At 41.1% G+C, this 13,179-nt stretch overlaps 1 protein-coding gene across 1 annotated transcript in view; it reads right to left on the bottom strand.

Moving 5' to 3' along the window:
• The window catches only part of LOC105065491 (protocadherin gamma-A7), a 126,611-nt gene extending 119,613 nt beyond the window's left edge, over positions 1-6,998 (bottom strand). The window contains exons 1-2 of the mRNA XM_074355060.1: positions 3,348-6,998; positions 76-115 (exon numbers count right to left, since the gene is read on the bottom strand). Coding sequence (XP_074211161.1) covers positions 76-115; positions 3,348-5,771 — 2,464 coding nt within the window. The 5' untranslated portion in view covers positions 5,772-6,998. The remainder of the gene's footprint in view (positions 1-75; positions 116-3,347) is intronic.
• Between the last annotated feature and the right edge of the window lie 6,181 nt (positions 6,999-13,179).

The following is a 13,179-nucleotide window of genomic DNA, read 5'->3' as shown; positions in this document are numbered from 1 at the left end:
AAGATCCTTAGAGGTACTCACTGCTCCACTGATTTTAATGAAGCAAAACTCAGTTGTTGATGGATCTGAGGTTACCTTCAGCTGGTAGAAAGAAAACAAAGTTCCTTCCACATAGCTGCAGAAGAGAGTGACCTGTTCTGAAATGAAGACCTGGCAAGAAATAGCCTTGCTTTGTAAATTGTTTTAAGCCCGGGGAGTAGCTAGCAGCACCAAGAGGAAGAATTAGAAGTAACACTGAAAATGTTTAGCTTAGTTGGTGAGAAATTTCTAAGTAATCTATTTCCGCTCTCTGATGGCATTACTTCAAAACATAGGAAATACTTTGAATGAAATGCCGTTTCAATCTATCAAAATAATTCATGTCATATATGCTTTCACCAAGTAGATAAAAGAACTTTTTTTTGGTTCAAAGGAACCAATATGAGTATTGCAGATTAATTACATAAACAGGAATTTAAAACTATTTGTTTAGTAGCAACCTTGAATTTCTTGTTAATATAAGCAAAGTACATGGTCATTAAAGATCATAAGTATTTGCAGACATTTTCAAATAACACTTTCACGTCCATATGTTATGGCTCCCAATGTCATGATTTTTTTTCTACCTTATACTTCATAGTGTCATCTCACATTTGTCTCTTATTCTACTGTTTTTAAAAAGTCTTAATTAACTTAGTACTTCTGGGTACCTTCTTTGGAGTTAAATAAGTAAGATCTAGATAAAGGAGATAATCAAGTTTTCTAAGTTACTCTACAACACAAAGTTAAATACTAAAGATCTCTACTAGACCAACAGATATGTTTAAATATAACACAAAACTACTGTATAAAATTGAAATAATGTTGTATGTTTAAAGTGAGTATGTTATTATTGATTGAGTTATTAGGAAGAATCTTGACTTTGATTTGTTTACTTGTATAAAAAAGTATATGGAAAATCTATTAGACTTCCCATCAGTGAGTTATTTATCTTCTCTCCTTTCTGTATGGAACCTTTTTTCTATTGAAGAACCACTTGTTTGGAGTTCTGTTTAGGTTTTCATTCCCAGGCAAAGATGTAGGTTTTTCCCCCAGTGATTCTCTCTGAGATTTACGCCTTGCCCTCTGACCCCCAACCCAAATGTTTGATCAGAATGGGTGGTTTTCACAGTTGATAAAATAGCCTCAATAATTTGGTAGATTTTTTCCCAGTGCTTTCAAATTAGTATATGCTCAAAATCTCAGACTGCCTGTCTTATTAACAATGATCTGTAGGGCATGTAAGTGAATAAGCCTCAGTTACAACTTAGCAAGTTCCATGACTGCCAGAGTTAACACTTGGTCAGTCCACATGAATGAATAACTATTGTGAGAGTAGAATCTAACAGTTTTTCTGTCAGTAAAATATTTTATTTGTTTAAATGAAATGCTCACGGGTAACTCAGATAAGAGAATAAAATAAGCCAGCCTAGTATCCCAGTTAGTGAGCAGAAAAAGAAATAATATAAACCAATCTACCATCCATGAAAACCAGTTAATGAGTTTTGCTTTTAGCAATGGAGGTACAAGATTAGTTTAAATCATCCAGTATGGGTGATATACTGAAATAACATTTATACTCTTAAGAGTGTATGAAACAAATCTTAATATTTGCATATGAGACCATCTAACTCCCACAACTAATACTCAAGATTCAAGTTCTTTAAAATATTTACTATTAAATTCTGATTAAACCATCAAAGAATTATATCACAAATGTCCAAACAAATTATATTCGAAATGTGTATGATTGGAATCTCTTGGCTAGTCATATACATTTGGAATTTTGAAATAAATAATTCTAAAATAATTGCTGAAATGTAAATACCACAATATTGATTTAGGAAAAACACGCATTAATTACCATTAGCAGTTAACTTAAAGACATCTACTCAATATTATATTTGTTTACCCATACTGACAAATTCAAATTACGAAGGAGGTTCTCATTCATTTTCAAGGTATCTTCTGAATTGTCTATTTTACACATGCATACCAAATTTAGATGAACAAGTGGCAAGTCCATTGTATTACCAATAACAGAATCCTAAACTCAGGATTGGAAAATACTTTGGGTATCATGAAGTTCAACAACTCATCAAATTATATTATCTCCTTTATTCCGTTAATCCCAGGGCCATCCACTTACTTTTGCAAAGCACCAGTAATAGAATCTCCCAGCTCCTAGACAATCCATTTTCTGTTAGAACAACTTTAACGACTCAAAACTTCGTTTTTTTCCTATACATGAAGCCATAGGTTCATTCACATCTTTGGGCCATGATGAAATAGAGTAATCATGCTTTTAAATGACAACCCTCCTTTTGTTGAATATTTGAATAGAATTCCTACATGACAAAGGCTCTATTTTATCTAGGTTAAATACACTGAGTTATTTAAATTCTTATTTGAACACTATTAATCCTTTATTCTCCCATTCACTAGTTCTCTATTTTTATAGATATATCTTGTAAGTGGACCCTAATTAGCGCATTTAAAAATCCTATCAAACACAGAGATTGCAGAAAATACTGTAGTAGGCATACAGCACCAGGTGCTTACATATATTTATTAACAATCCAAAATTATAATGGTGATGTCAGCAAATACTTGCTCACTATACTGCTTTATAGTTTGAAAAAAAATTTTTTAATGGAATTATTTTATTTTCCCAGAGTTTGTGTGAGGTAGATAAGACAAGTTGTTTTAACTTAAATTTAAATTGAAAACTATAGATATTGCGACTGGTCCAAAAAGATAGTTCCAGGAATATTACTGAAGCCTTCTAAAATCAAAGATCAGTTGTTTCCTAGTACACACATCAGTTACTCTTATCTTTTATAAAAATAATTTTTGATTCCTAAGTAGTGAAGAGGGAATATCTCCCCTAGATTCCATCATTTTAGAAAACATTTGCTATAAGTTAACACTGGGAAAAAACCAAGATCTTGATTATTTTTTTTAAACACAGGCTGTGATCCATTTTTTCACATTAGAAAAATAAAGAATCTCTATGTCACATAATAGAGAAAAAAAAAAAAACCTAAGAAGTGAGATGTACATAGCCAAAGGCACAAAGAACTTTGCTAAGAGAAGAAAAGCAAAGGAAATTCAGGGCATACCTTATTAAGATTTGTGTCTCTGTGTTTGTGTGTGTGTGAGAGAGAGAAATTCGAGAAAACTAAGATTTAATAGACTTCTACTGATATAAAAGAAAAACCTCCCCCAAACTATATGATTAACTGAAAGACTAATAAAACTAAGGACTAATCAAAGATAAATTTAATTTTTCCCATTCAAATAAAATAAATAAAAAGTAATAACCTCACCTGAACAAGGGAATCTTGCTCTTTATAAAAATCTGAATCTTCCTGAATCAAAAGAGGCTCGCTTTTCCCACAGCTCTCCTGGCTGATGAGCGTGTCCGCGTAGTTGGGCTGCGGGAAGATCACGTGACTCTTCCGCGAGTCCGCGGTGAGCGACACCTCGTGGGAATAGGTCTGCAGGAAAGCCCGCACCCCGTCCACGCCCACGAACTGAGAGGCGGGTACGCCCGCCAGTCCGCCTCCTGAAGCCTGCAGCACGCGCGACGTGTGCCAGCGCCTCAGCCTGAGCGCCAGCAGCATGATGACAAAGACCAGGAAGACGCAGGAGACCGCGGCCACCGCCACCACCAGGTACAGCGTGAGGCCTGAAGCATCAGAGTCCTGTGGGACTTCCAGGCTGCCCAAGTCAGCCAGGACGTCTGGGATGCTGTCAGCCACGGCCACCGTGAGCGTGACAGTGGCAGAGAGAGGGGGCTGCCCATGGTCCTGCACTGCCACCACCAGGCTCTGCTTGAGCGCATCTCTGTCCAGCAGGGCCCGCGCTGTGCGCACCTCGCCCGTGTGCAGCCCCACCGCGAAGAGCCCTGGCTCGCTGGCCTTGAGCAGGCGATAGGACAGCCAGGCGTTCTGGCCTGAGTCTCTGTCCACCGCCACCACCTTGGTCACCAGGTAGCCGGGCTCTGCAGAGCGAGGTGCCAGCTCCACCCCCGTGGAACCGTCAGTGGGGAAGGTGGGATACAGAATCTCAGGTGTGTTGTCATTCTGGTCCAGCACGAATATGCTCAGTGACACATTACTGCTGAGTGGTGGGTCCCCACTGTCACTTGCAGTCACTCTCAATTGCAGGTCACGGAACTGCTCATAGTCGAAGGAGTGCAATGCATATAGGATGCCGGTGTCAGAGTTGATGGAGATGTATGAAGAGATAGGTACCCCCTGGATGGTGCCTTCAGAAAGAGAGTATGTGATCTGGGCATTCTCATGGCTGTCAGGGTCATGTGCAGTTATGGAGAAGATGGAGGCCCCTCTGGCGTTGTTTTCAGGGATGTAGACAGAGTAGGAGGAGTGGAGGAAGGCAGGTGGGTTGTCATTGGTGTCTGCCACGTTTAGGGAGATGAGAGTTTCTGTAGACAGGGGCGGCATTCCTTTGTCTGTGGCTGTCACAGTGATGTTGTACAAGGACACTTGCTCTCGATCTAGAACTGTATTGGTCACTAATTGATAATAATTGTCTATGGATTTTTCCAGTTCAAATGGCAGACTTCTTGGGATAGAACACGTTACCAGGCCATTCAGCCCAGAGTCTCGATCGTATACTTGAAAAAGAGCGATCACTGTTCCTGGAGGTGTATTTTCAGCAACTGATCTGCTTCCAGATGTAACTACCACTTCTGGCACATTGTCATTCACATCCAAGATAGTTACTAAAACTTTTGCTCTGTCTAGTAGACCTGGCCGATCCCGGGCTTCAACATCCAGCTCATAAAAGCTAGAGTCCTCATAGTCTAGATTTGCAGAAGTTGATATTTCTCCAGTGAAAACATTCAAGCAGAAAGTCTTTGAGATCTTTTCTGCTATCCTCACAAAAGAATATGTTACTTCTGCATGGACTCCTTCATCCTGGTCCGTGGCATTTACCGATAACACTGTTGTACCTACTGGCAGGTTTTCAGGAACACTCACACGGTACACAGGCTGAGTAAACACCGGAGCATTGTCATTTGCATCTAGGACAGTTACCAGAATTCGAGCCACACCTGAGAGGACAGGGTCACCACCATCGATGGCAGTAAGGACCAGGTGGTGAATGGCCTCTCCCTCCCGATCCAGGGCCCCCTCCAGCACCAGCTCAGGGTATTTGAGCCCATCGTCTTTGCTTCGCACATCCACTGAGAAATGACTGTTCCCGCTAAGCTTGAAGCCCTGGAGAGAGTTCACTCCCACATCCGGGTCAAAGACCTCCATTAGTGGAAACCGAGAGGATAGGGCTGCGTTTTCGATAATTTTCACTTCCAATTCTTCCCGTAAGAATCGGGGTGCATTGTCATTAATGTCCACTATTTCCACTTCTACGGGATAAAGATTCAATTTATCCTCAACGAGGATGTTAAAACTCACCAGACAGGGCACGCTCTGCGCGCAGAGCTCCTCCCGGTCTATCCTGCCCGCGGTGATCAAGTTGCCGCTTTGCATGTTCAGAGCGAAAAGCTGTGTCCTACCTCTGGAGACGACGCGGACTCCGCGCCCTGCCAGTTCCCGGAGCTCCAGCCCGAGATCCTTGGCGATGTTGCCCACGAAGGAGCCTTTGTCCAGCTCCTCAGGAATGGAGTAACGGATCGGCCCGGCCCCGGCCCCCCATAGGGTCCTCAGGAGCAGGAAGAGGAGGACTAACCCGCCGTGGTGCCGGTGCCTTTGCAGAGCCGCCATTGCTGGCTCGTTCCGGACTTCCCTGAGATTATGAGTAAGGTGGAACAGGTTCGCATCAATTTGGGGCTTCTCAGAATTGGAGGTCAAGGTCCATAAACAAGCAGAGACCAGACGCGAAACGCTCTAGGGCAGAATTTCTGCGCAGCTGCAGAGCTGTCCTGTCTGATTTGCTTTGTGCTTGGAGGATATAACTTGAGTTCTCATTGCTTTCCTTACCCGGGGTTAGTGAACAGCGACGCTTAGAGTCCTAACTTAATACTGCACCATCCTATGTAAATCATCATACATAGGATCTTATTTCTGCTAAATATGCATAGATAACACTCAATATTTCTCTCCCCAAGAATGAGAAGCATTTGGAAGAATAAAATAGCTTATTCTGAAAATTTTTATCTGTTACATGGAATGTCACTTATTTTTGTGACATCTCTTAAGGCCTTAAGAGAACACAAATAATTTTACACTTTTCTGCCAATCTTGAAATCCACACTACACCATCATTTATATTTGTCTCATTTTAAATAAGGGCATCAACAACTACAAGCCTATTTGGAACCAATTTACCACTAGGTTACAACAGCTGTCATTTTTAGACCTCATTACCTATTTTTATTAGATTTTTATTTTATTATTTTTTATGTATTGCACTTTTATTTATTTTTAAGGGGAGTTAATTAGGTTTAGTTATTTATTTTTTTAAAGGAGGTACTGGGGATTGAACCCAGGATCTACTGTATGCTAAGCATGTGCTCTACCACTTGAGCTCATTACCTATTTTTATTAACATATGGATTAGTAACTGCCCTAATTTAGCCAATATTTGTGTATACTTTTAAAAAGATGCAAAGTAAGTGAAAATATTTAGGCTACAGTGAAAAGAATTTTTGTATTTATATTATATATAAAACATAGTTAAAATTATGTTATAGTTTAACCACTTAATTGTCTGGATTTGTGCTTAAGTATATACAGATAATATATCTTACAATGATAATGTGAGATATTAATGTATTTAAACATTTCAGGATATATTGTTCAGAATTAACAAAAATTTCAAGACCATACTAAGCAACATTCCGTGAAAGAACAAATGCAATACACATAAGCAACCAATTTCTAACACCCCCAACCCATTTTATGCCCAGAAAAATTAAGGAGACACAAAAATTAGGCCATAGCTAGCCTGTATACTTTTTGGTCTCAAAAATAATGAATTGAAACCTAATTATACTTATGGGAAGAAAGGGTTTTGAAGTAACTCACCTGATGCAAATTGACTGAATTAGAAGTCATTTGGGCATTGTCATCACTGGTACTTTCAAGCCAAGAGGCTTCATTACATAGAAGATCTTGTGGTGGAGTATTTTCAGGCTTTATATTGAGAAACTTAAACTCAGTTTTTGAGGAATGGGTGGCAGCACACAGATTGTAGGAATAAGGCAAAGTCCCTTCCTCATAGTTGGGGAGAACTCCAGGTCCAGCCTTGGAGCAGAGACCAGTCTGAAAGCATCTCCAAGCAGTGGGGCTGGAGGAGCGTCGCAAGCTCAGGGCGACTGCCAGAATCACTACCAAGAGGAAGAGCACTGAGATCAAGGCCAAGGCCACCACCAAGTAAAACTGAAGCTCAGCCTGGGGGTCAGAGGGCTCTGGGCGGTCACTGAGGTCAGGCAGCGCCTCCTGCAGGCTGTCCGCGAACACCAGGAGCAGCGTGGCGGTGGCCGAGAGGGGCGGCTGTCCCCCATCGCGCACTGCGACCAGCAGGCGCTGGCGGGCCGCGTCCCTGTCGCCCAAGGCCCGCGCCGTGCGCACCTCGCCCGTGCGCAGCCCCAGGCTGAAGAGCCCGGGCTCGCTGGCCTGCAGCACGTGGTAGGACAGCCAGGCGTTGTGCCCAGAGTCGGCGTCCACCGCCACCACCTTGGTGACCAGGTAGCCGGGCTGCGCGGCGCGCGGCACCGTGTCGAAGAGCGCAGAGCCGTCGGGCCCCAGCGCCGGGTACAGCACCCGCGGCGCGTTGTCGTTGCGGTCGCCCACCAGCACGCGCAGGCTCACGTTGGCGCTGAGCGCGGGCGAGCCGTGGTCGCGGGCCTGCAGCGTCAGCTCGAAGGCGCGCAGCTGCTCGTGGTCGAAGGCGCGCTGCGCGAACAGCACGCCGCTCTGCGCGCTCACGGACACGTAGGACGACAGCGCGCGCGGCTCCAGGTCGCTGGCCACGATGGAGTAGGAGACGTGGCCGTTGGGCCCCAGGTCGGGATCTGAGGCGCTGATTTGCATGATGGAAGCTCCGGGCGGGTTATTTTCTGCCACGTGGACCACGTAGGAGGCCTGATGGAAAGCAGGAGGGTTGTCATTGACATCAGTGACTTTCAAGGTGACACTTCTGTTAGAGGAGAGGGGAGGCTTGCCCTTGTCAGTGGCTGTGATAGTGACATTGTATTCTGGAGTCTTCTCTCGATCTAAGGTTCCATCTGTCACTAGCTTGTATGTGTTTTTTGTATCTTGGACTATTTTAAATGGAAAATTTCCTTTTAGTTGGCATAAGATTTCCCCATTAAATCCAGAATCTAGATCATGTGTTTTGATCAAGGCAACAACAGTTCCCAGCTCAGCATCTTCTTGTATATGTTTAGATTCAGAATCCACAGTTATCTCAGGAGCATTGTCGTTTTCATCCAAAATATCTATTTGTATTTTACAGTGTGCAGTGTGACGTCCACCATCCTTTGCTTCCACCCCAAGTGTGTAGCTCTCTCTCTCCTCAAAGTCCAGTTCTCCACCAGTGGTGAGTTCCCCTGTTTTACTGTCCAGCTTGAACAGTTGTCTCACTGCCTTACCAATGTTGATAAAAGTGTAGGTGATCTCAGCATTGATACCCTCATCCAAATCAGTGGCCATCACTCTTAGCACAGAGGATCCCAGGGGTAGGTTTTCTTGAACACTGACTCTGTACATGTCCTGGGTGAACACTGGTGGGTTATCATTTGCATCTGCCACAACTACCCTGATCTGGGTAGTGCAGCTTCTGGCTGGCTCTCCCCCATCCACAGCCGTGAGGACCAGGAGGTGGCAGGACTGTTCTTCCCTGTCCAAGGGAGCCCTCACTACCAGTTCTGGGTATCTACTGCCATCTGGGTTCTCCTTCTGAATCAAAGAGAAGTGTGGGTCAGGGCTGAGGTAGTACTGCTGCAGGGAATTAACACCTACATCTGAATCTTGTGCAGATTCCAGGGCAAAGGTGGCTCCAGTTAGGGCCAGTTCACTGATTTCCAGTTCAGTGATATTTCGGGTAAAGATCGGTGAGTTGTCATTGACATCCTGAATCACCACGGTTATATGAAAAAAGTTCAAAGGCTTTTCTGCGACCATTTCGAATTCCAGAACACATATAGACTTCTTGCCACAAATCTGCTCTCGGTCTATACGGTCGCTCACAAGTAAGTCTCCGTTCTCGGTGCTCACTGTAAAGAATTTCTTCTCAGCACTAACCCGCAGGTTCCGAGTAGGTAAATCTCGCACGCCAAGCCCCAGATCCTTGGCGAGGTTCCCTACCACTGACCCGCTGGCCAGCTCCTCTGGAATAGTGTAGCGGATCTGCTCCGAAAGCGCCGGGGAGAACAAAGACAGCAGGAAGAGAAACAGCATTCGCCTCCGCCCAGCCAGGCGCTTCGGCCCCAAGCGGTTTCCCATCCCGCTCTCTGTGCCTTTACCTTTCTGATTCCGAAGAGCTGCGGTCGCTAAATGATCTCAGGAACTTCTGAGCAGGAGCGACTCCTTGATAAGTCCTGGCGGGCAGATTTCTCCGATAGATATTTCCACGGCAGAAAGCCTGAGGGAAAGTGCGTAGTTCTCGAGATTTCGCGGACCTTGGGCGATTCCTTTGCGTCAGGAGGAGCTCCAGTACTAGCCAACAGCGGCACCCCGCGCCTCGGCTGCAGAACTGCATTAGTGATTACTAAATCAGCTTCAAATATAGAGCCAGCTAGAAGACAATTCTACTGTCCTGGTACAGATACTCATTCTTCCCATTTTACAAGGATTTTTTATATTTTAAATACTTTCTATATCTTAGTTCTCGCTGCCACTTCTTTGAACTTGAACTTTATCCATCTAAATAAAGTGATTTTTACTCCTCAAAGCCAGAGGTATTTTGCTGAAGATGTTTATTGGCATTGTGCTTTTAGTTTCCATTTTCAGCCAGTGGTCATAATAACATTCTCCCTGCGTGCGTTAGTAGAATTGAGGACCAAATAAAATAATATATAGAAAGTGATACAAATGAAAGATAGTATTGCGAGTGGCAGAAAGTGTAATATGAAGATTCTTGAAATATCTGCTTGATGTATATTGTTATTTCACTCTATTTGCTTTTATTCTAACTTATAAAAGTGATCAATTTCATAGCTTTTAGTTTTATCCTACGTGTCACTTTCTTCTATCTTATTTTTATAATCTCCCCCAAATAATTTATTGATGGCAAGGAGATTGGTTATCCTTATAAGATAAAAGTATGGTAAGAAGCAAGACATTCTCTTTTCCTTAGTTTCCAAGTGTCAATTTTTTTTTCTGAGATATAGTCGGTTTACAATGCTGTGTTAGTTTCTGGTGTACAGCATAGTGATTCACTTATACACATATATATTCCTTTTCATATTCTTTTTCATTATAGGCTATTACAAGGTATTGAGTATAGTTTCCTATGCTATACAGTAGGACCTTGTTGTTTATATATTTTATATATAGTAGTTAGTATCTGCAAATCCCAAACTCTCAATTTATCCCTGCACCCACCCTTTCCCCCCTGATAAACATATGTTTATTTTCTGTATCTGTGAGTGTGTTCCTGTTTTGTAAATAAGTTCATTTGTTCTTTTTTAAAGATGCCACATATAAGTAATATCATATGGTATTTTTTTTCTCTTTCTTGCTTACTTCACTTAGTATGATGATCTTCAGGTCCATCCATGTTGCTGCAAATGGCATTATTTTATTCTCTTTTATGGCTGAGTAGTATTCCATTGTAAATATATATACCACAACTTCTTTATTCAGTCATCTGTCAATGAACATTTAGGTTGCTTCCAGGTCTTGTCTATTGTAAATAGCGCTGCTATGAACATTGGGTGCATGTATCTTTTTGAATTAGAGTTTCCTCCAGATATACACCCAGGAGTGGGATTGCTGGATCGTATGGCAAGTCTGTTTTTAGTCTCTTGAGGACTCTCCATACTGTTTTCCATAAGCGCTACACCAAACTACATTTCCGCCAACAGTGTAAGAGGTTTTCCTTTTCTCCAAATGTCTCCAGCATTTATCATTTGTGGACTTTTAAATGATGTCCATTCTGACTGGTGTGAGGTGATACTTCATTGTAGTCTTGATCCAATTGTCTAGTTTTAATTACATGACTATAATTTTAAAACTATTCCACTAATTTAATTTTTCCATGCTACATTACCATTGTCTTTAATTGTACTGTTTCTTATCAAGTAGCTTAGCAATGGTGAGTTACTTGGATTTTGGTGGTGAAGTATGAATCCTCATAAAGATATATCTCAAAGAAAGTCATCTATGTTTTCCACTTTTCCTTGATCCCCTGCTTACATCTGATCCTCTTGAGTCTATTATTGACACTCTTCCCTTGCCAATATGCATGCCAATTTCTGTTTCTGATAGACATCAAAGAGTTTTTTTTTTTAATGGAGGTACTGGGGATTGAACCCAGGATCTTGTGCATGCTAAGCATGTGCTCTACCACTTAGCTACCCTCCACCCCCTGCCTCTTAGAGTTTTAACTCCATTTTCAAACTAGAAATCTTCATTGAGAAATTGTTTCTTAACCTGCATAATATATTGTCATTCAAAAACTTGGAAGCTGTGGAACAATGCTGAATTCATCTTATAGTAGAATAACACTAGAGCATCTTAAACTGCTCATTTATCCAGGATTCTAGACAGAAACTCATTGGCCTTTCTACTTTATACAAATGTAAAAAACACTACTGACTTAACACTTTGCTCCAAAATATTACTAAGTGCCTTTTTTTAAACTACTGTGTGAACACTTCAGTTATTGGTAAAGGAAAGCTATCTTTTCACAACATATATGAAACAAAAGATTCAAATATTTAAGAGTATATCATATATAGCATATATATTTACAGTGCATATATCAAGCATTTTATTACATAAAGTTTATTACGTAAAGTTTATTGAAGTCTATAGAGGTATAGAAGGTATTTTTCCTATTGCATGAAAAAGTTAACCCAGAACGCATACCCAAAACTACACAGTAATCTTTTCTTTAAAAAATAATGGAAAAGTGAGTTTTCACATAGGAGTGAATGATATCAGTATCTATCATACAGATTCTCCTGTTACTCTTTGGATGAATTCACTATTCAGTGAGTCTGCACACTTTATGTTGAGGTCAGAGTTGCCCATATATAAATATAATTAGATCCCTTTCAAATAAATTTCTAAAACATCAAGTGGTCCTAAGTTCCCAAATGTATCAATAACCCTTTCATGTGGTTGAGAAATGCAGCCTACTATCCCATTAAAAATATTTTATTGCCATTTCCCCACTTATTCATACTTCGCAGCTGATGCTCAAGTTGTTGAAAGTACAAAATTTGAAAGACTGAAAAATCTTTTTAAAAGAAGGATCTGAAAATCATCTTTAGTAAATTATATGTAAAAATGAATAGGGTACATGGTTATTACATTACACAACACATATTCATGAAATTTGAGACCCACAGACCAGCATTTAATAAGAAAAATCTATTAATTTAAGATGAGCATAATTTTTTAAATAATTTGAGAAATAACATAGAATTTCAAAACCATTTTTAAGTTGTGTCAGTGAAAATTCAATTAACTATCAAGTTAAGAAGACAAAGGGGAATTTTATTTGAGCCAAACAGGATTATAACCTGGGAGGCAGCTTCAGAAAGCTCTGAGAACTGTTCTGCCTGTTAGAAGTTGAAGGCACAGTCACGTACATTTTGAGACAAAAGGTTGTACATCAAAATGATATATTGATATTTTGCATAAAGTTCACCATGGATATATAGTCCAAGTAAGCACACAGAAAATGAGCAGCAAGTCACCATGACCCCCTACCTAGTTGGGAAAGAACACTATTCTTTTAAGAAGTTACATTGCTAGCATCAGAAGAAAGAAAAGATATTGATTCAAAGATAGGTAACAGTTTAGCTGTAAACAGTCCAGAGGGAATTCCCATCTTTGAGGAGCTCTGGTTAATGTGTAATGCAGATGTGCACTGCACATTAGGGAGGGAGGGAGGAGACCCAAACAAACAGAAAGATAGTTTTATCTTTAATTTTTCTTGTCCTGCCTTAAATATAAATTTCATTTCACCAATTGATTTTCCAAATACAAATTTTTA

The sequence above is a fragment of the Camelus bactrianus genome, chromosome 3 (genome assembly GCF_048773025.1).
Source record: "Camelus bactrianus isolate YW-2024 breed Bactrian camel chromosome 3, ASM4877302v1, whole genome shotgun sequence".
NCBI classification, from domain to species: domain Eukaryota; kingdom Metazoa; phylum Chordata; class Mammalia; order Artiodactyla; family Camelidae; genus Camelus; species Camelus bactrianus.
The sequence above is the reverse complement of the archived record's forward strand: the minus strand, read 5'-3'. Positions and strand labels throughout refer to the sequence as shown.